Source organism: Macrotis lagotis, chromosome 4 (assembly GCF_037893015.1).
Source record: "Macrotis lagotis isolate mMagLag1 chromosome 4, bilby.v1.9.chrom.fasta, whole genome shotgun sequence".
Lineage (NCBI taxonomy): Eukaryota > Metazoa > Chordata > Mammalia > Peramelemorphia > Peramelidae > Macrotis > Macrotis lagotis.
In genome coordinates, this window is record NC_133661.1 from 34,121,303 (window position 1) to 34,140,529 (window position 19,227).

Consider the following 19,227-nt stretch of genomic DNA (forward strand, 5'->3'; position numbering starts at 1 on the left):
TGAGTAAGAAGCATATAGCCCCTCTGTCGCCTAGCTAGGCGGCAGAAACAGACAACAAGTAGGGTGATTCCCAGAATCAGCGTCCTTGTTCACCCTCAAGGGGGTATCCTCCCGCCATCTGGCAATCCCTCCATGGTATGGGATCCTCGATGTCTTCCCCTGTGGCCACACATGAGGGGCCCCACCAAGGCAGAAGGGAGCCCCATCGATGTATTGGTCACTAGCAGGCGAGGGTAGATCGGGGAGTTCCGTGCTACCGGAAGGGGAGAGGGAATAACTCGGAGTATTCCCCATGTCGGATTTCCTTCAGATGGAGCACCTCCAAGGATCCCTACGATGATCAGAAGGCCTGAAAAAGAAAGAAATTCCTCTCACCCCGTAGGGTTGGGCATTAATCAAGGTCTCTTATCTTGTAAACAGGGAGCCATCTTTCTGGCTCTTCTATCTTATCCTCGGGATGAAATGACAGGTGGCCCTGTCTTCTGTTCTTTACCGTTACAGGGCCATGCCAACCTCCCTCTTCATCTCTCCACATGACTTTAGAGCCTGGTAGGGCCTTGGTGGGAGAGGGCAGGAGCGTTGGTTCTTTCTTAGCATGTCCTTTTGGGGAGAAAAATCTCTGGGCGGCTGTAGTGCCGTCATCCCTGACTTGTAGGAAATTCATGGTAAATAGTACCTGAGACAGGTCTGAATGGGTCAGTGACCTGCCAACTCCCCCTTTCTGTTTAAAAAGATAGAATGTAGCAGAGTATCCATGTAAAGCTGGCACAGGGTGGGGCTATTGGCCATTCCCTGAGGTAGGACGGTGAACTGATAACGTTTACTGGGGGCTTGGAAATTGATCGCGGGGAGGGAAAAGGCAAATTTTTCTTTGTCCTCCGGGTGGAGGGGAATGCTATAGAAGCAGTCTTTAACATCAATCACTATAATAGTCCACCCTTGCGGGACTGCAGTGGGCATAGGGAGACCAGGTTGGAGGGTCCCCATGGGTACCATGTTGGCATTTACTGCCCGAAGATCAATCAACATTCTCCAACTCCCCCCTTTCTTTTTTATGACAAAGACGGGGGAGTTATACGGGCTAAGGGACGGTTCCACTTTGTTCTCGTGCAGGAGGGTCATTACTATGTCTGTGAGGGCGATGAGCTTTTCTTTTGTCAGGGGCCACTGCTCAACCCAAATAGGTTTCTTATTAATCCATGTTATTCTGGGGGAAAAGCTCATCTCTAGAGTGGCCCCAATTAATTTCCCCACAGGCTATCAGGGGTGGCAAGTGTCAGGTTAAGCTGGCTCAAGATATCTCTACCCCATAATGCATAAGGGAGGTCGGGTAGGCACAGTGGGGTGAAGAGTCCAGATTCTTCCAAAGCTGACCACCGTAGGGCGTGTGCTGCTTTCATGGCAGATCTATTGCCCCCCACCCCCGTCACTGCTTGAGGGCTCTGTAGGAGTGGCCACTCGCGCCTCCACTGTCCCCTATTTATGACAGAGCAATCGGCTCCAGTGTCAATTATCCCTTCGAGCTTCTGATTTTCCACCGTGACGGTTAACAGTGGTCGCCCAGAGCTGACCGGGTGGACCCAGTTCACATGAGCGGGAGGGGCCCGCAAGGGCAGCGCCTTTCCTACCTCTTGGCCCTGTTTTACCAAGGTGGGAAAGGGGTGGGGGTTTGTGACCCTTACGGATGTGGGACTTCCGGGACCAAAAATGACCTGGGTATGGGTGACTAAGTCCACACATCTCTCAGCCCCTGTGATGAGCGCTGGGAAAATATTTAGCTCAATGGGAATCATTGAGGTTTCCCAAGGCCCGATCTCTCTCTGCTGTGTCCCTTCTCTATAGTCAACCCTCACGGGGATAGTCACAGTAATGGGGCCGCTGTCTTCGAGCACGGGGGGGGGGGGGGGCCCCGCGGCCGGGCCCCTCCCTTTCCCTTTTCCCGACTTCCCTTTGGATCGGCAGAACCTGGCTATGTGACCTGGCTTTCCACAGGAATAACAGGTCGGAACTGAAGTGGAGGGGGGCCGCTGCCTGCACTGTGCTTTGAGGTGTCCTGGCTTTCCGCACCCAAAACAGGTGGGTCTCACCTGCATACCGTGAAGGGCGGTCAGGAGGCTATCCTCCCGGTTCTCCATGGCAGTCACTAAGGCTTGAATTGAATCCTCGCTGGGCATGTCCAGCAATTTGTCAACAATTTCTTCTAATGAAGCGTCGGGGGGAAGGCTGCTAATGGCTGCGATCCCTTTGGGGCGAAGACCCTCTTTAATCAATTGTCTCATAAGTAGATCAGATCCCGGGGTGTCTCCCATTATACGAGTCACTGTCTCTTTAACCTCGTTCACAAATGAGAGGGGTGTCTGATCTGCTCTCTGCTTCAGCCCAACCAACTTCTGTGTGGCTCTCCCCCCTTTCATGGCTCCAATCTTATCCCAAGCTGCAACATGTGTTTCTTTAACAGTCTCTAGCTCAAACTGGCCATACTGGGCCTGAACAGCAGGGTCAGTATAGGCTCCAGTTCCACACAGGAGGTCAATGGCTAAATCCAGGGGAGTATAACCCCGGGATTTTGCCAGCTTAGAGGCTTCTCTGCGGGCCTGAGCCTTAAAAGCTAAATATAAGGAGGCATCTAGGCACGCGGCTGCAATTTCGTCAAAGTCAGCAGGGGTCCAAGGGTGCGTAGCAAAGAGGTTTTGCATCAGTCTTTTTACATAAGGGGAGCTTGGGCCATATTTAGTCACGGCCTCCTTAAGTTCCTTAAGCATCTTAAAAGGGACAGGGCGGTAGTCTCGGGCTCCGGTAAGGGGGTCCGTAAATACCGGATAGAGGCCCCAGTCATCCCAGTCCACCTCCTCCCCTTTCTCTATTGCTATGGAGGCACTGGTGGCAAGTAGGCCGGATGGGCGGAGCCCTTGAGGGGATCTCTGAAGGGCGGGCAAGGAACATGGGGGATTTTTTGCCTCTGTTTCCTGGCTGGGCCGCCAAGTCTGGGGCGCGGCAGCTGTCCAATCAGCGCGGACTTCTCCCTCCTCGTCAGCAGCCTCCCGGTCCCACCTACTCACGCTCCTCTTCCTGCCACCCCTGAGGACTGTTTGCACCCCTCCCTTCCCGCGCTCGGAAACTTCCGGCCCTGAATCTCTAAGTGTGCCACATTCATCGCCCTCCCCCTTTTCATTCTGTCTCGGTGAGGAGGGGCATGCGGCATTTTCTTCTCCCTGGGGGCCCCTTGTTCCCCCATTGTTTCTTCTAAGTTCCTCCCACGGATACAGGGGAGGGGGTGGCCTTCCCTCTTCCTCTGAGCTCTCTGAATCCGATCCCGCCAACGAGCTACCCACCTGAGTGCTGATTGTTCGTGCCAAAGTCACCTTCTGGGGATGCAGGGCTGCATCCACTATCTTATACACTGTAAAATCCTTGGGGGTCAGTTTTCCCGGGCAGGTGTCATTATAGGAGGCCATCTGCTGCCCTACCACCTTCCATTTATCTGGTTGGATCCCACTATGTTGCACCCAAGGGCAGATGTTCCAGATATTCTCAACAAAAGCACGGCACGTCTTGATAGGTAATTTACGGCCATGCTTAGCGCAGAGTTTATAAAGCTGCGCTGCAACGGCCTCTTTTTCCTCCGGCTCAAAGGCGGGAATACTATTCCGGCCCCCCATGCTGTCTACTAGCCGAGGCTGCAATCCTAACAGGTGGCAGAACTGGAAAGTTCCCGTTCGGCAAAAGAGAAGGAGGCAGCAGGGCACAATCAGACAGGCCAGCACGGCAAGGAGCGTGATTAGAGCAGAAGGAGAAAGGGGAGAGAAAGAAAGCATAGTCAACACAATAGGGATATGTCCCTCAGGCAATATCTGAGAGTAAACGCCCTCTCCTTCCTCCCGGTCAGAAACGACCGAGGCTGTCTGGAGAATCCGACCAGCGGATTCAGACGTTCCCTAGCAAAATCAGGTCCCTGTTCCGGGCGCCACTTGCCGGGTTTTTATTTACAACGCCGGCTTCTTTATGCTAGTCCGTCCTCTTACTCACCAGTCCAACGCGTGATGAGTCTTCGGGGTACCCCCGGCCCCCACTCTTTGATGGGGGAAGAACCAGACAGAGCGCCTGAGGTGGGTAATCAGTCTTTATTCTTCTGTGATCACATTCCCGCTCCCCCCCACCTCTCAGCAGACCCTTTTATCCCCTCTGTCCTCCCTCCCATGAACTCTTACTCAATGAGGGGCCGAGTTCTGTAACATTCCCTTATAAGGTGATTATGTTTCCCCCTCTAAGCGACCGCCAAGCCTCTTCCCCCCGCCCCCAACAATAACTATGAGAAGTATGTGATATGCTTTTCTTGGAATACTTTTTAATATGATTTTTTAGTTTTAAATTCATCTTTCCATTTGGAATATGGACTGTAAGTGTAAGGTGTCAGTTTCAGCCTAATTTCTGCCCGACTGCTACCTAACTTTCCTAGCAGGTTTTCCTCAAATAGGCAGTTTTTTTCTTAACTAATTTGCTTTCTGGTTTATTAAACATTAGATTATTGATTTCTGTCATCTCCTCTAGACTGTTCCATTGATCTCGCTTTCTTTCTCTTTAACTAATACCAGATGGTTTTGGTGACAGCTATTTTATAATATAGTAAAAGCTGGAAGTGCCAATATCTCTTTTCCCCTGAATCTTTGCATCATTTCCCTCAATATTCTAGCTATTTTGTTTTGCCAAATGAATCTTCTTCTTATTATTTTTTTAGGTTTTTGCAAGGCAAATGAGGTTAAGTGGCTTGCCCAAGGCCACACAGCTAGGTAATTATTAAGCGTCTGAGACCGGATTTGAACCCAGGTACTGCTGACTCCAAAGCCGGTGCTTTATCCACTGCGCCACCTAGCTGCCTGAATCTTATTATTTTTTAAAGTATGACAAAGTATCCCTTTGATAAGTTGATTGACATATCATCACAAGTATTAGTTCACTTTGATGTTTGGGTCATTTTTGTTATGTTGGCATGGCCTAGTAATGAACAGACTCTGCCTCTAGCCATGCAAGTTCTTATTTAAGGAGTACTTTGTAACTGAATCTATGCAAGTCTTTTGGGTGCTTTAGGAGATGAATTCTCAAGGATTTTGTGCACTTTGTAGTTATTTGGGATTTGCTAATGTAATTTTAAAATGTGGTGATTTTTGAGGGTTTATTTTATTGCCTGCAACTTTGCTAAAGTTATTAGTAATCTCTGTGTACTAAGTAATGAGTTGACAAAGAATGATTTACAACAGTGCTTGTCTTCATTGAGCTTACATTGTAATGGGAGAGACAATATATAAGTAACTTAATATGTATAATATTTATAGAGAATAGATGAAAAGCAGTATGAGAAGGTAGAATCTATTTCCATCTTTTCTTTTAAGTTTTAGCACAGTGTCTGGCTCCTGTTACATTTAATAAATGTTTAATGATTGATTGATTGTTTCCTTTTTTCCTATTTCATTTTTCTCAAGTCCCATTTGCTTCCTTGTTTTTTTTTTTTTGTGCTAACATCATAGAGGTCAAATATAGTACTCATTGGTGAGACTGCTGCAGTCTTCTGACTTAATTGCCATTTGTTGTGAATATTCATATCACCTGTGCCGTTTTCATTGTTTGTGTTACTTCCACACTAATATTATTCTAAACACAGTATTACCCAAAGTTCCTTTGTCTTTTTGTCAAGAAGACTGAGTGATTGCTGGTTGATGTTTCTGAGTTCTATTTACTGCTTTGTTGTGGTGGGTTTTTTTGCATCTGTTTTACTTCTCCAAGAAATGGAAAAGTATCTTTACTGCTATCCATTTTCCATTTTATTTGAAATAGAAATACTAATTATTTTTCATTTTTCAATGTGAGCATCTTAATTGGATCAGGTTAATGCTGTTGTGATTGCTTGCCTAAGAGCTCTATGAGCTTATTGCCTAAGAGCTTATTTGATTGAAGGAATTGCAGCATACTTTAGTGGGAAGAGCACCAAATTTGGGTCACAGCACCAAATTTGGGTCACAGGACCAAGGTTTAAATCATATATTTGCCACTTAATTACCGTCTGACTTTGATTATGTTGCATAACCTCTCCAGGTCTCAGTTTCCTCACAAATAAAAATATTAGTAAGGTGGGCTAAATGACTTCTGAGATCATTTCTAGCTCCAATTTGTGATAGATAGCACTTTCATACAGTGAAATAGTGCATCACTACCAAATTTCAGTTTGGTATTTTTAAAGCAATCTTCTTTATTCAGTATTCAAATACATAATTAAAAAATTGTTTCATTTGTACGAACACTCCCTCTTCCTATGTAGCATACCCCCCCCCCCCAGACTTTATATGTTTTTTTGGCTGAAAAACTTTGTCACTTGGTGGCTTACTTCTTTGTGCATGAACTTTTAAGAACTTAGCTTTTTTGAAGTTGCAAATAACCAAGCCCCTACTTGAAGTCTTTTCAGTGTGATTAAGATAGATCAAAACTTTTACTCCATTGTCATGTCCCAGGAAAGTGGTAGTTTTCCTTGCACTTAACAAGCACCTTCAAAAAAAAGTGTGGTTGACTTCTTTGTGGTGTGATCAGCTAGTTTCTCAGTCAGCTATTGATGGACTGCAGAACCTTTGAACTCCCCACTATGAGCTGAGAGTGTGTTGTTCCCAATCTGTGATGAGAGAGCGACCTCTACCATGTGAAGGGGGAGGAGGCCAGTGGAGGTTTAACACAGTAGCCTATGATTATGAATTTTCATAGATCAGAGTATACTGTATGGCCTTCTCTGGAAGGGTATATGAGAATCTGAAGAGTGGGGATGAGGAGGGAGGGTCTTCTGAGCTCATTGTTTGAAAGTACCAAGGCTAGAAAGGGGTTATTAAGTGTGGGAAGCAACTAGTGCGTATAGTCTGGCTGAATCCTAGACTGTGTCAAGGGAAGTAATGTGAAGCAAGGTTGAAGAGATAAATGATAGCCAGATTGTTAAGAGCCTTGAATGCTCTATCTAGAATTTCGTTGGCAACCTCTAAGGAGGAGAATAAAATGATTTTTAGTTTTTTTTATTATTTCTTTTGTTTGATTTTGTCCTGGAGCTTATTTCTTGGGATGGTCTTTACTGATTTTGGTCATTGCAAAAGATCTGGAACCCTCTTCACTTAGAAGGGAATATATTATTATTCTTTGGGAAGCATTGAGGCATCAATAACTCACTTGTAAATGGTTTGTTCCTTTTTTTCATATGAATTACTTCTTAGGGTTCTGAGAGAGTTATTGGTCCTCTTCAAGTTGTGGGGGGGGAAATACTTAACCCAGCTTACAAACAGGGTAGGGTCATGCTATGGAACAAACTCCACATGTGTGTTATTGGCTGAAATAGCAGAGCCTCACTTGTAAAGTTTCTTTCTTAAATTTTTTTCAGAATTCTTATGGACAACAGTGGGTGAATCTTGGATACTTATTAAAGACCATAGAAATCAGGCTGTTTTGGTGTCTTTTGCAGGAGCATCTCTCATTGAAGAAGTATATTGTTGACATTGTGGTTGAAAGCTCAACACCAACGGAGCCTGTCAAAGACGGAGATGACAGGCAAAAAAATAAGAAGAAAGCCAAAAAGCTGAAAGCCCGGATGAACTCCAGGTACTCACTCTGAGAGAGGCTCTTCCTCAGTACAAATACTACTGAAGGGCAAAAAAGAGTTTACAGTTATTTGTTTTATGAATGTCTTGAAAATAGTGCTGATGAGCCTAATTTATAGCCACTTCCTCTGATTGAGAAAGAAAAGTGCCCATCGATCGATGGGAAGCCCTTGCTTTCACCTGTTTAAGAGCCTTTCTCATAATTGGACGTCAGGGCCAGGCCCAGACGGCAGCCCCTTCCAGAGCACCACAGTGTGTTTAAGTATGTGCAAGCCCGGCCTGTTTTTCTTTCCAACTATTGATTTTTAAATGAAGTATCAAAGAAAATCAATAGTAATCAACAAATAGAAGCCAATGACTATAGTGTCAAATCCCATGACTATGTCTAATCAATCTGTTGTCTGTCACAATAAGAAAAAGTCAGAGAAATATCTTGAAATGGAAAGTGAGTTGTTAGACCTGTAGTTTATCATTGGCCTAACAAATGACACCTGAAGATCCAACAGCTATAGGATGTGCTGATGCATTGTGGTCTGGGGCATCCATCTGAGAATGGACTCTTGAGAAGAAGGGTGGTAGAATAGAGAAGTATGACTTTGTGGAGTCAAAAGGCCTGGGTTTCAAATGTGATCGTGTTGTTTATTATCCATGTGATGTGAACAAATCCAATCATTTAGGCCCATCTGGGCCTCATCTTTCTTGCTCTGTAAAATGGGGGTGGTAGAAGAAAAGATCCCCAAGGACCTTTTAGCTCTGAATTCAATGGTCCTGTGTTCATTATTTTAGTGGATAGTTGTGGAGTTTCTTTATCTCTTTATCATTTTGGAGAAAATGATGCTGAAGTGTTATTATCATGTTTACCACCAAACCTAACTACATGTGGAAGCTTGAAAGACATCATATAAAAATACTATGAAATTTTGTCCTTTAATACCCCTCTGCATTATTGGTGCAGATGTAACCTTGGTTTCTTGAAGGCTATGACTCTAGAGGCAGATTTTCAAGGATGGACCCAACTTTAGACTTTCCTTATCTGGCTGAGGAAATTGTATTTCTTAATGATTGTCCTAGAGATTGTCTAAGGGACACTTAATGAGTGTCCATAGGTGGGTGTTCCTCAGGTCCCATGCTCCATATATCTCTAACTTAAGGGGCAAAGTAGAATGCTTTGTCTGATTTGTACTATACCAGAGGTGGCTGAGCAGAACATATTGTGCTCAGTCTCAGAGAATAGGAACCAGTTCTGGAATGTGGGGCAAGAGGGAAGAGAACATCCAGTCTCCCCATCTCAAAATCCTTTTGGATCACTCTGGGGGGAAGTTGAGTGTCCCCTGGAAAGGATCATCAGCATCTCCAGCAAAAACTTTTCAGATGGAACATGGGAGATACTATCAGGGGAGAGCAGGGAAGGGCCACCCTTTGGTTGAGCAGTATAGAGCTAAAAAGGAGAAAGGGAGAGATAACGGGGATTTAATGCAAGGGTAGTCTGAGGTGTTGGGACTGTCCACTTCTCCAGGGCAGCTCTGGTGCTGACAGCATTGGCAGCCTTGACCAAGCATTAAAAGCATAGGAGCAGAAGCCTAGAGTTTGGAAAACAGTTTGCACTACCTCCCAGCATAGCATCTCCACACTGAACAAGGTCTTCAGGACTATAGAGACACTACCCTGCAGTCACTGAAGCCACAGTGAGGATTCTTAGGGTCAGAGACCATGGTTACCTCCCTTCTCTTCCAAAAGCAGTGATACTAGTATAATTGTTCACAATAGCAACAGATAGTTCTCCCATTCCATTCCAAAAAGAATAGATGTTTGTGTTCTCAGTTTCATTTGTCTATAATGGTCTATAATAAGTTTTGGTAGTTCTTTTTATTTTTTCTATTTTTTTATGATTTCTATAGTATTTTTATTTTGCTTATTTGATTTTTGTATCTTCTTTCTAATTAGGTAACTTGCAGGTATTTCAATTTTGTTAGTCTTTTCAAAGGACCAGCTTTTTAGTTTTATCATTTTTGTATTCTTTTTGGTTTCAAATTTTAGTTTTTCTCTGCTAATTTTCAAAATTTAATTTCCATTCATGTTTCTTTTGAGTTTATTTTAAAAATGTATATTCATTAAATCCCCTTTTTTCAATTTTGTTAGTATGTTTTAGGGATATTGTTTTTCCTCAGAGAAATGCTTTAATTATATCCTAAAGTTTTGGTATTCTATTTTATTATTGGTGCTAGATAATTTATCATTATCCACTTATTAATAATTTCTGTATTCTTTTTTATCCATTTATAATTTAGGATGTTATTATTAGGTTTTTATTTTAGTCTGTATGTTTGTGTTCCCTGAATTGAATACTATTCTGATTGTTTTTTGGGTGGTAAAGTTTGAGTTTAATACTTTTGTCTTATTATATTGTTTGCAGTGTCTCTGTGCCCTATGACATGGTCTGTTTTTGTAAAAATTCTATATGATGTTGTGAACTACCTGTTACTCTTTGGTTTTCCCATACATAAAAGCATAACCCATTCTTAGTTTTCTCCATTTTCCAACAGTATGTTCAAGTCTATAAATTCCCATTGTTAGGTATTCCTGAAAGGATTTTTCAAATCTCCTTTATATATTTTTAAGATTGATGTTAGTAATTTAATTTTTTCAATTAGGCAGTATTTATTTTTTCTTCTTCCTCCTCCATTTCCCCAAATGAATAAAAAGGAAAGAAAAAGAAAAATCTCCTAATAAATATAGTTAAAACAAATTCATACATTATCAGTATACAAAAAATTCATTTCATATTTGCATTTTGAGTCCCTGATACCTCTGCTATGGACTCACAATTGGTCATTGTATTGATCAGTGTGCTCCAATATTTTCTTGCTTTTTTTTATTTAGGTTTTTTTGCAAGGCAATGGGGTTGAAGTGGCTTTCCCAAGGCCACACAGCTAGGTAATTATTAAGTGTCTGAGGTTGGATTTGAACTCAGGTACTCCTGACTCTAGGGCCAGTGTTCTATCCACTGTGCCACCTAGCCACCCTATGCTCCAATATTTTCATATTTTCTTCATAATTGTATACATCATTTCCCTAATTCTCTTAACTTCATTGTGTATCAGTTCACAAGTCTTCCTATTATTTCTTGTGGTGCAAAAAATATTCCATTACATTCTGATTCTTAATTTGGTTAGCCTTTGCTCAGTTTTCACTCCCTTAATTTTCAGTCCTTTGCTACTACAAAAAATAACTACTATACTTTTATTTATTGTCTGTTTGTATTTTCCATGTGGATGTTTTTTCTCTTTTAAAAAATTCTTTGAGGGGGCGGAGCCAAGATGGCGACATGAAGGGATCCAGTCTTAGAAGCTCTCTGATAAAAATTCATAAACTAAGGACTCTAACTAAACTTTAGAGAGACAGAACCCACAAAGGGACCCAGTGAGACAGTTCTCCTACTCAAGGTAACCTGGAAAAGAGCAGAAAGGCTCTGCTCCCCGGGTCGGAGGGGTGGCCTGCCGGAGGGGCAACCCGCCAGAGCCAAAGAACTTCAGCCTCCCAGAGGTAGCCCCAGGGCGCTGGGAGCCTCAGCTCACAGCAGCTGGGGAGTCTCCTGAGCTGCACCCCGGGGAGCAGCAGCACAAAGTGGGGGAACAGCGGGGGACCTCTGCGGGGCACACAGCCCGCAGCCTGGTCTTTCCCCAGCCTAGACCTGGAAACAGAAGCAGGCCGAGCCGGTAAGCAGGAGCCCCCAGGGCATGAGCCCATTGAGCTGAGGGAGGGGAGTGAAGAGAGACTGCAGAGCTCTGTCCTCTGCCCCTGGAACAGGACTCTGGGGCTCTGAACACATTCAGATCCTGATCGCAGTCTAGGCCCCCCACAGAACAGCAGGGCCCTACCACCTCAGCCCCGTGGCAGAGGCGGGTGCTTATGGTCATTCACAGACCAGGAGGGAGGACAGAACCTCACACACTGAGACCCTTGTGGGAGTGTCCCAAAAGCTCAGGAAGCACCCCCCAAAAACAGGCTTAGGCTGGGAAAATGAACAAAGAAACAAGAGGAAGATCATTGAGAAATATTTTGCAAATGAGCCCAAGAAGGATCAAAATACTCAGTCTGAAGATGAGGAAGCACAAGCTCCTGCATCTAAAGACTCCAAGAAAAACAGAAATTGGGCTCAGGCTATGATAGAGCTCAAAAAAGACTTTGAAAATCAAATGAGGGAGTTAGAAGAAAAACTGGGAAAAGAAAGGAGAGAGATGCAGGAAAAACATGAAAATGAAGTCAGCAGCTTAGTCAAGGAAATCCAAAAAAATGCTGAAGAAAATAGCATGCTAAAAAACAGCTTAGGTCAAATGGATAAAACAATTCAAAAAGTTACTGAGAAGAATGCTTTAAAAAGCAAAATTGGCCAGATGGAAAAAGAGATAAGAAAACTCTCAGAGGAGAATAAATCCTTCAGACAAAGAATAGAATTCAGGGAGATTGATGAATTTAACAGAAATCAGGAATCAATACTTCAAAACCAAAAAAATGAAAAAATTAGAAGAAAATGTGAAATATCTCATTGAAAAAAACAACTGATATGGAAAACAGACTTAGGAAAGATAATTTGAAAATTATTGGAATACCTGAAAGTCATGATCAGGAAAAGAGCCTTGACATCATTTTCAAAGAATTACTACAGGAAAATTGCCCTGATATTCTAGAAGCAGAGGGAAAAATAGAAATGGAGAGAATCCACCGATCCCCCCAAGAAAGAGATCCCAAAAAACCAACCCCCAGGAATATTATAGCCAAGTTCCAGAACTCCCAAGTCAAAGAGAAAATATTACAAGCAGCCAGAAGGACACAGTTCAAATATCATGGAGCTGCAGTCAGGATCACACAGGACTTAGCAGCAGTTACATTGGAAGCTCGTAGGGCTTGGAATACAATATACCGGAAGGCAAAAGAGCTTAGAATGCAGCCAAGAATGAACTACCCAGCCAGGCTGAATGTCCTCTTCCAGGGAAAAAGATGGACTTTCAATGAACCAGGGGAATTTCAAAGGTTCCTTTTGGAATGGCCAGAGCTGAACAGAAGGTTTGATCTTCAGATACAGGACTCAGGTGAAGCATGGAGATTGGAGGAGAGGGGGGAAATAGGAGGGCCTTAATGAGGATGAACTGCATGTATAGAAAAATGATACTGATAATATTCATATGAACCATCTCAGTTAATAGAGCAGGTAGAGGGAGCTTTTATAGTTGAAGCACAGGAGAAAGCTGAATTCGAAGATAAAATATGGTGTAAAAATGGAGTCAGTAAGAAAAAAAGGGAAATGGAATGGGAGAAAGAAAAAGGAGAGGGGGAATAGTCCAAGATATTTCACATAGTAAGATTTTTTTTTATTACAATGAGCTATTGCAATGATATGGAAGGGGGGGAGGCAAGGGGGAATGAGGGAACCTTTGCTCTCATCAGAGATGGCTAGGAGAGGAAACAGCAAATATACTCAATGGGGTATAGACATCTGGAGTAAGAAGGAGGGGGGAGCAGGGGGAAGGGGTGGGGATGTGAATAAAGGAGGAGAGGATGGACCATGGGGGGACAGTGGTCAGATATAACACATTTTCTTTTTTTACTTCTTGCAAGGGGCTGGGATTGGATGGCCTGCCCAGGACCATAGGGCCAGGTGGATTCTGGGCCTAAGGGGTGGTATGGGGGCTCAGGGCTTCTTGGCCCCAGGACCAGGGATCTGTCTGCTGCGCCACTCAGCAACCCTACAGCAGAGTCAGATTGAAAGGAGAAAGAAAATATAGTACATGATAGTGGAGAAATAAGAAAGGAAGGAGTTGCGATCAAGCAATGGCAGCATTAGAAAAATATGGAAGTAACTTTTGTGATGGACTTATCATAAAGAATGTGATCCACTCACGACAGAGTTGATGGTGTTGGAACAAAGACTGAAACACATTTTTTGTTATTATTATTTGGGGGAGGGTGCAGGGCAAGTGGGGCTGGGTGGCCTGCCTGGGGCCACATAGGGTGATCTTTGGGTGTCTGGGGCCGGATTCGGACCCAGGTGCTCCTGGCTCAAGGGCCAATGCTCTGTCTGCCACCCAGTCACCCCTACTATTATTACTATTTTATTTCATTTTGGGTCTTTTTTTTTTCTTCTTTTTGGTTTTTGCAGGGCAGTGGGGATCGGGTGGCTTGCATGTCACATGGCTGGGTGATTATTGGGTTTACGAGGCTGGATATGGACTCGGGTGCTCGTGGCTCCAGGGCTGGTGCTTCGTCCATTGCACCACCTGGCCATACCTACCATTATTACTATTATTTTTTTTTTAATTTTAATTTTTTTCTCCCCCCTTTACTTTTTTGCCCAAGCAAGTCTATCTGTATTCATGGGGGGAAGGGTATTTTGTTTACTTGTAAACAAGTATATTTTATTAATGTAAAGAAAAACATTTGTACAAAATGAGAATAAAAAATAAACTAAAAAAAATTCTTTGAGGAGGGGGCAGCTAGGTGGCGCAGTGGATAGAGCACCGACCCAGGAGTCGGGAGTACCTGAGTTCAAATCTGGCCTCAAATACTTAATAATTACATAGCTGTGTGGCCTTGGGCAAGCCACTTAACCCTATTGCCTTGCAAAAACCTAAAAAAAAAAAAAATTCTTTGAGGAACAGTCTAATATTGGTATTCCTGGGCTGTAGGATAGGTACAGTTTAGTGATTTTTAGGGATTGTTTTCCAGAATTATCCAACCAGTTCATAGTTTTACTATTCATGTGCCTGTTTTCCTGCAACTTCTCCAACGTTTGTTATTTTCTTCTTTTGTCATATTTGTTTTTTGGAGCATTTTTTTAATTGAATATTGATAAATTGGATTTTTTTTCCTTTTAAAGCTTCCTATTCATACCATTTGACCATTTATTTATTGGAAAATAGAATTGTCTTATATAGAATTTAGTCTTATAAAATGTGAACTAGTTCCTTTTAAATTTTGGTTTATATGACCTTCATAAGAAAAACTTTTTGCAAATTTTTTTCCTTCATTTACTTTTTTTTTACATTTGCAAAAAATGTGTAATTTTATTTAATCATTTTCATATTTTAGATCCTTGAGGGATAGAGTATCACTAGGATCCTGTTTCCAATGGCCTTTGCAAAAAGATTGCTCCTGAACTTGGCTCAAATCATTTCACTATTTCCATGACCCCTAGTAACTTTTCCCTAGACAACTCTTGCTCTGTTGGATTTCCCACCTAGAGTCACTGTGTTGTTTTTGACTTTGTATACATAAGCATATCTCTTGTCCAAATAGAATTCGGTTGCATCTCGGGTATAGATGCCTTCAATTTTTAGAAGAGTTCTATGTTCTCTCTGGTTTCATAGGCCTCCTTTGGTGCCAGCACAAATGATCTTGGACACAGTCTTCCAGAGAGTTTGCTGTTCTAAAAGCCTTGTTTCCTCTAAGGAGGAAAGAAAGCCTCATTTACTTCTTTTTTTTTTTAGGTTTTTGCAAGGCAAATGGGGTTAAGTGGCTTGCCCAAGGCCACAGGGCTAGGTAATTAAGTGTCTGAGACCGGATTTGAACCCAGGTACTCCTGACTCCAGGGCCGGTGCTTTAGCCACTGCACCACCTAGCCACCCCCAGCCCCATTTACTTCTTTCCTTACTTCCTTCATTCCATTTATCAACCTCTTCCCAGATTTGGTTGAGGTATGTATGAGGTATCGTTTTTGATTATTAATTTATTTTTTTCTTTATCTTATCTATTAGTTCTTCCCCTTGTTGCCTCTGTTTTCTACTCTTCAATAAATTATTAGTTTAGATTTTCCTTTCTTAATTCCTTTCCCTCCAAATTCTTTTTTCCCCACTAAAAAGGATTTCTTCACTTTGTTTTTTCAATAATTCTTTGCTTATATTTATTTTGATTTATTTTTGAATCTTGAAACTTTTTTCAAGTCTGTATTCTTATTTTTCTTTCATTAATTTTATGTCATGAATTTAAAGTTTCAAGTCTGAATTCCCCATTCTTACCAATTTATTTTCATTGAAGCTTTTTACCTGTCTTTCCTTTTTATCAATTCATGAATGAAGAAATGAGGATAGAAGTGATATACCATGATAAAAAGTAATCACTGTCCTAACTGGTTTGGTCCAGTGGAGCCTCTGAACTCCTCATGATGCTTCTTCTCCTCTATTACCAGATGATCTCATTTCTGTGTCCATGTTCTCTTCCCCGATGTAGAATGTCTGCATAGCTCTCTCCCAGACAGAGTGATATCCCTGGGCACCAGTTCTCTTGGTTCTTTCATCTTTGAATACAGGAAAATATATCTCTTTTCTAAGAGAGAACTTTCTTAGGGGACCCTCTGCCCCTCCCATTTCATGCCTTTGCAACCCCTCTCCTAACTGTGAGGCTGATAAGAGCTACTGTATGCTTTTCATTGTTGACTTGTTGACTTCCTTAGAGAATGTTAACACTTTCCTTCCTTGCCACCTCCTGTGTGCATCTGTGACCCAAAGAATATGGTAAGTTGCTTTTTGGGGCTTGAGGTGTTATCTGTGGTGCTTCCCTTTGGGTTCTCCATCTTTACTTCCCCTATTTCTTTAGATTCTGCTTCTATTTTTATCCAAGTCTTGGTGATACCTCTATTTTTATTTTATCCAACTGATCAGTCTTTTTGTTTCTCTTTTCTTGAAGTATTGTGTAGAGATGGGTTAATTTATTTCATTACTTCTTTCTTCAAAATTGTACTTGCTAACTTTTGTTGTGTTTCTAGTATTTGCAGGCCAATGTTCTATTCAGTTCTTATTTTTTTGAGAATTCTTAAATGTTTCTATTTTATTGAAAGTCCATCTTTTTTCACTGATGATTAGCTTTGACTTTACAAGGTTTCTCATTTTGGGTTACACCTAGGATTTCTTTGTTTTGTAGAATATATTATTCCATTCCTTCCTGTTTTCATTGGATGTGAATAGTTTTGTATTGTATCTCCTGACTATTGATAAAATTTATTGTAATTTATTGTGTGACTTTGAAATTTTAAAAATAATGTGTGCGTTACATTTTGAGCTTTAGGGTTTTGTTTGTCTTATTTTGTTTTTCCCTTAAGATGATCTGTGGGTCCTTTCCATCGATACATTGTTTTCTGTCTTCAGAAGTTCTGGTCAGTTTTCTTGTATTGTTTCCTGCATTATGAGGTTAAGGACCTTTAAGTTTGCCATGCTTTTCTTGGAGACATATGGATTTTATAGGATTCTGTGCATCTTATCTTTAGGTTAGTGTTTTTTTTTTAATGGTTCTTTTTTTTTTTTAAGGTTTTTGCAGGGCAAATGGGGTTAAGTGGCTTGCCCAAGCCACACAGCTAGGTAATTATTAAGTGTTTGAGACCGGATTTGAACCCATGTACTCCTGACTCCAGGGCCCGTGCTTTATCCACTGCACCACCTAGCCGCCCCAATCATATGTTCTTTTAAAGTTAATGCTTTTTGTTTCTTAGACTGTACTTCACTTCATTGTTTTTAATTCTAAAGTTGTTTTCTCTTTTGCTTCTTTGTAGAAACATGTTATCATGCATTTAGGTTTTTTTTTCTTTTTTGCTGGTTATTTCTGGTATAAAAGCTATACATTTTTGTATTTTTCCCTACTAACTTTTCTTATATATATTTCATTTACCTTTTGAATTAATCTGGAATATGTCTTCTCATTCTGTGCTCTATTGGGATTCTATAGGTTGCTTTATTTATTTATTCCTATTTTGCTTTTTAATATGTTAAGACAATCTTAACATAATTTGATAGAATAATACTCAGTATTCTATTTTTACTCTCTCTACTCTATGGCAGCATTTTCCACCACTGCTTATCTAGAGTATACTGCCCTGTAGTCCTTGGGAGAAAGGCTATTTCCAAGATATTGTTGTGGGCAGTTGGTGGCATGGTGGATAGAGTGCTGGACCTGGACTCAGGAAAACTCATCCTCCAGAGTTCAAATCTGGCCTCAGTCACTTCATAGCTGTGTGCCCCAAAACAAGCAATTTAATTCTGTTTGTCTCAGTATCTTTATATGTAAAAGAGCTGGAGAAATGGCAAGCCCTTCTAGGATCTATACTCAGAAAACCCCAAATGGGGCTCAGAGAGTTAGAAGCTACTGAAATAACTAAGGAACAAGAAACAGTCCATTGGAGGGGGTACTTCCTAACTCCCTAGCCTTCTTCTACAATCCTCTATCAGATTCTGATCTGGGGCCCAGAGCTAGATTCAGCATCTATAGTAAGCCTAGAGAGTTGCTTAGAAAAGGAGGGGAAAAAAACGTGTCACTTGTCAGGTTGATGGTAAATATGGAAGAGTTACTCAGGCAACTTTACTACTAAAGCAGAAAAAAATAAAGTCTTGGGGGTTATTCTTGAAGAAGAGAGATCTGTTTGCTGTGAGAAAGAAGACACTCCCAAGAATGATAAATTACTCACCAGTCCACTTACAGACACTTACCAAGTGAGAAATTATCCACCAAGAGGCAGAGGAAGAAGAGGAGAGTTAAAGTAGTTGGTGATATCTGCCTGTGTGTGCTGAGTCTGTTATCTGTCCACCTGATAAGCCAGCAGAGAGACTTCTTATCTTCCTGAGATGTGTATCCAAAACATACTGGAGAACCTGCCTAGATACATCCCAGCAAATGATTCCTATCTGTTGGGGAAATTCACTTAAGCACAAACTACATTACTAGAAGAAACAAAAAATTGTATCCAATGATAATTCAGTGTTGGGCAAGAAAATGATGATATTATAGTGGTCTAGATTATATTTTCTTCACTGTTGGTTATTGAAGGTAAAGCATGTAAGAGAGAAAATTTAATTTAAGAATTGCACAACTGGCTACAGTGATGTCTCAGAATGAGATTTGGATTTTTGAATCCTGACTTACAGTGTATATAGAGTTTACAACTTTTTGGACAGAGACATGGTACCTTAACAAAGACAAGCATGAATGTAGCTACCTGATGTTTTTGGAAAGCTAATCTAAAAGCCTTTAAACTATAAAAGTTGAAGCTGCTGATATATATCCTCAAAGCTATTTATTATAGATAGTAGCCACTGAGAAGGAAGAAGAATAGTAGCTGAGGAATCTAGGAATTTAATAGGAGGGGAAAATCCAAGATAGGAATCAATAGCAAAAATTTAGAAATTTAAAAAGAAAAATTAGGGATCCTTGCACAAGGGACAAATTTGAAGTCATAGGTATTACTAAAGAACTTGTAGAATGGAAACCCGTGACTAGACTGTGATTTTGGCTGGATATACCTTATTCAAGAAAAAGATGATAATGAAGAGGAGGAGTGGGTAGCACTGTTTATTTAAAAGGTACATTCATTTGAAAGAAATCTAGGAACCAGAAAGGGGGAGCAGATTATTCGGGTAAAGATAAAAGAGGGAGAAACAAAAGTGATTCTATCTTTGAAGAATACTACAGACTATCTTCACATAAAGGGGAATCAAAGGAGGAGTTTGAGGTATAAATCATAGGCCCAGAAGAGAGACATGATATGGTAGTGACTGAGAACTTCAGTTATCCAGAGCTCTCTGTTTTGCAGAAGCAGAGCCCCTGATAATTTCTTGACATACTTTAGGGA

At 41.5% G+C, this 19,227-nt stretch overlaps 1 protein-coding gene and 1 pseudogene across 5 annotated transcripts in view; one reads left to right on the plus strand and one right to left on the minus strand.

Annotated features, from left to right (window-relative positions):
• Positions 1-19,227, plus strand: part of SCAPER (S-phase cyclin A associated protein in the ER) — a 381,601-nt gene that overhangs the window by 151,365 nt on the left and 211,009 nt on the right. For all 5 annotated transcript variants that reach the window (XR_012477706.1, XR_012477705.1, XM_074232482.1 and 2 more), the window contains exon 21: positions 7,484-7,620. Coding sequence is in view for 3 of the 5 variants with exons in the window: in XM_074232482.1 (XP_074088583.1) it covers positions 7,484-7,620 (137 nt within the window). In the remaining 2 variants the exon portion in view is untranslated. The remainder of the gene's footprint in view (positions 1-7,483; positions 7,621-19,227) is intronic.
• LOC141520437 (large ribosomal subunit protein eL33 pseudogene) lies at positions 14,702-15,853 on the minus strand (annotated as a pseudogene).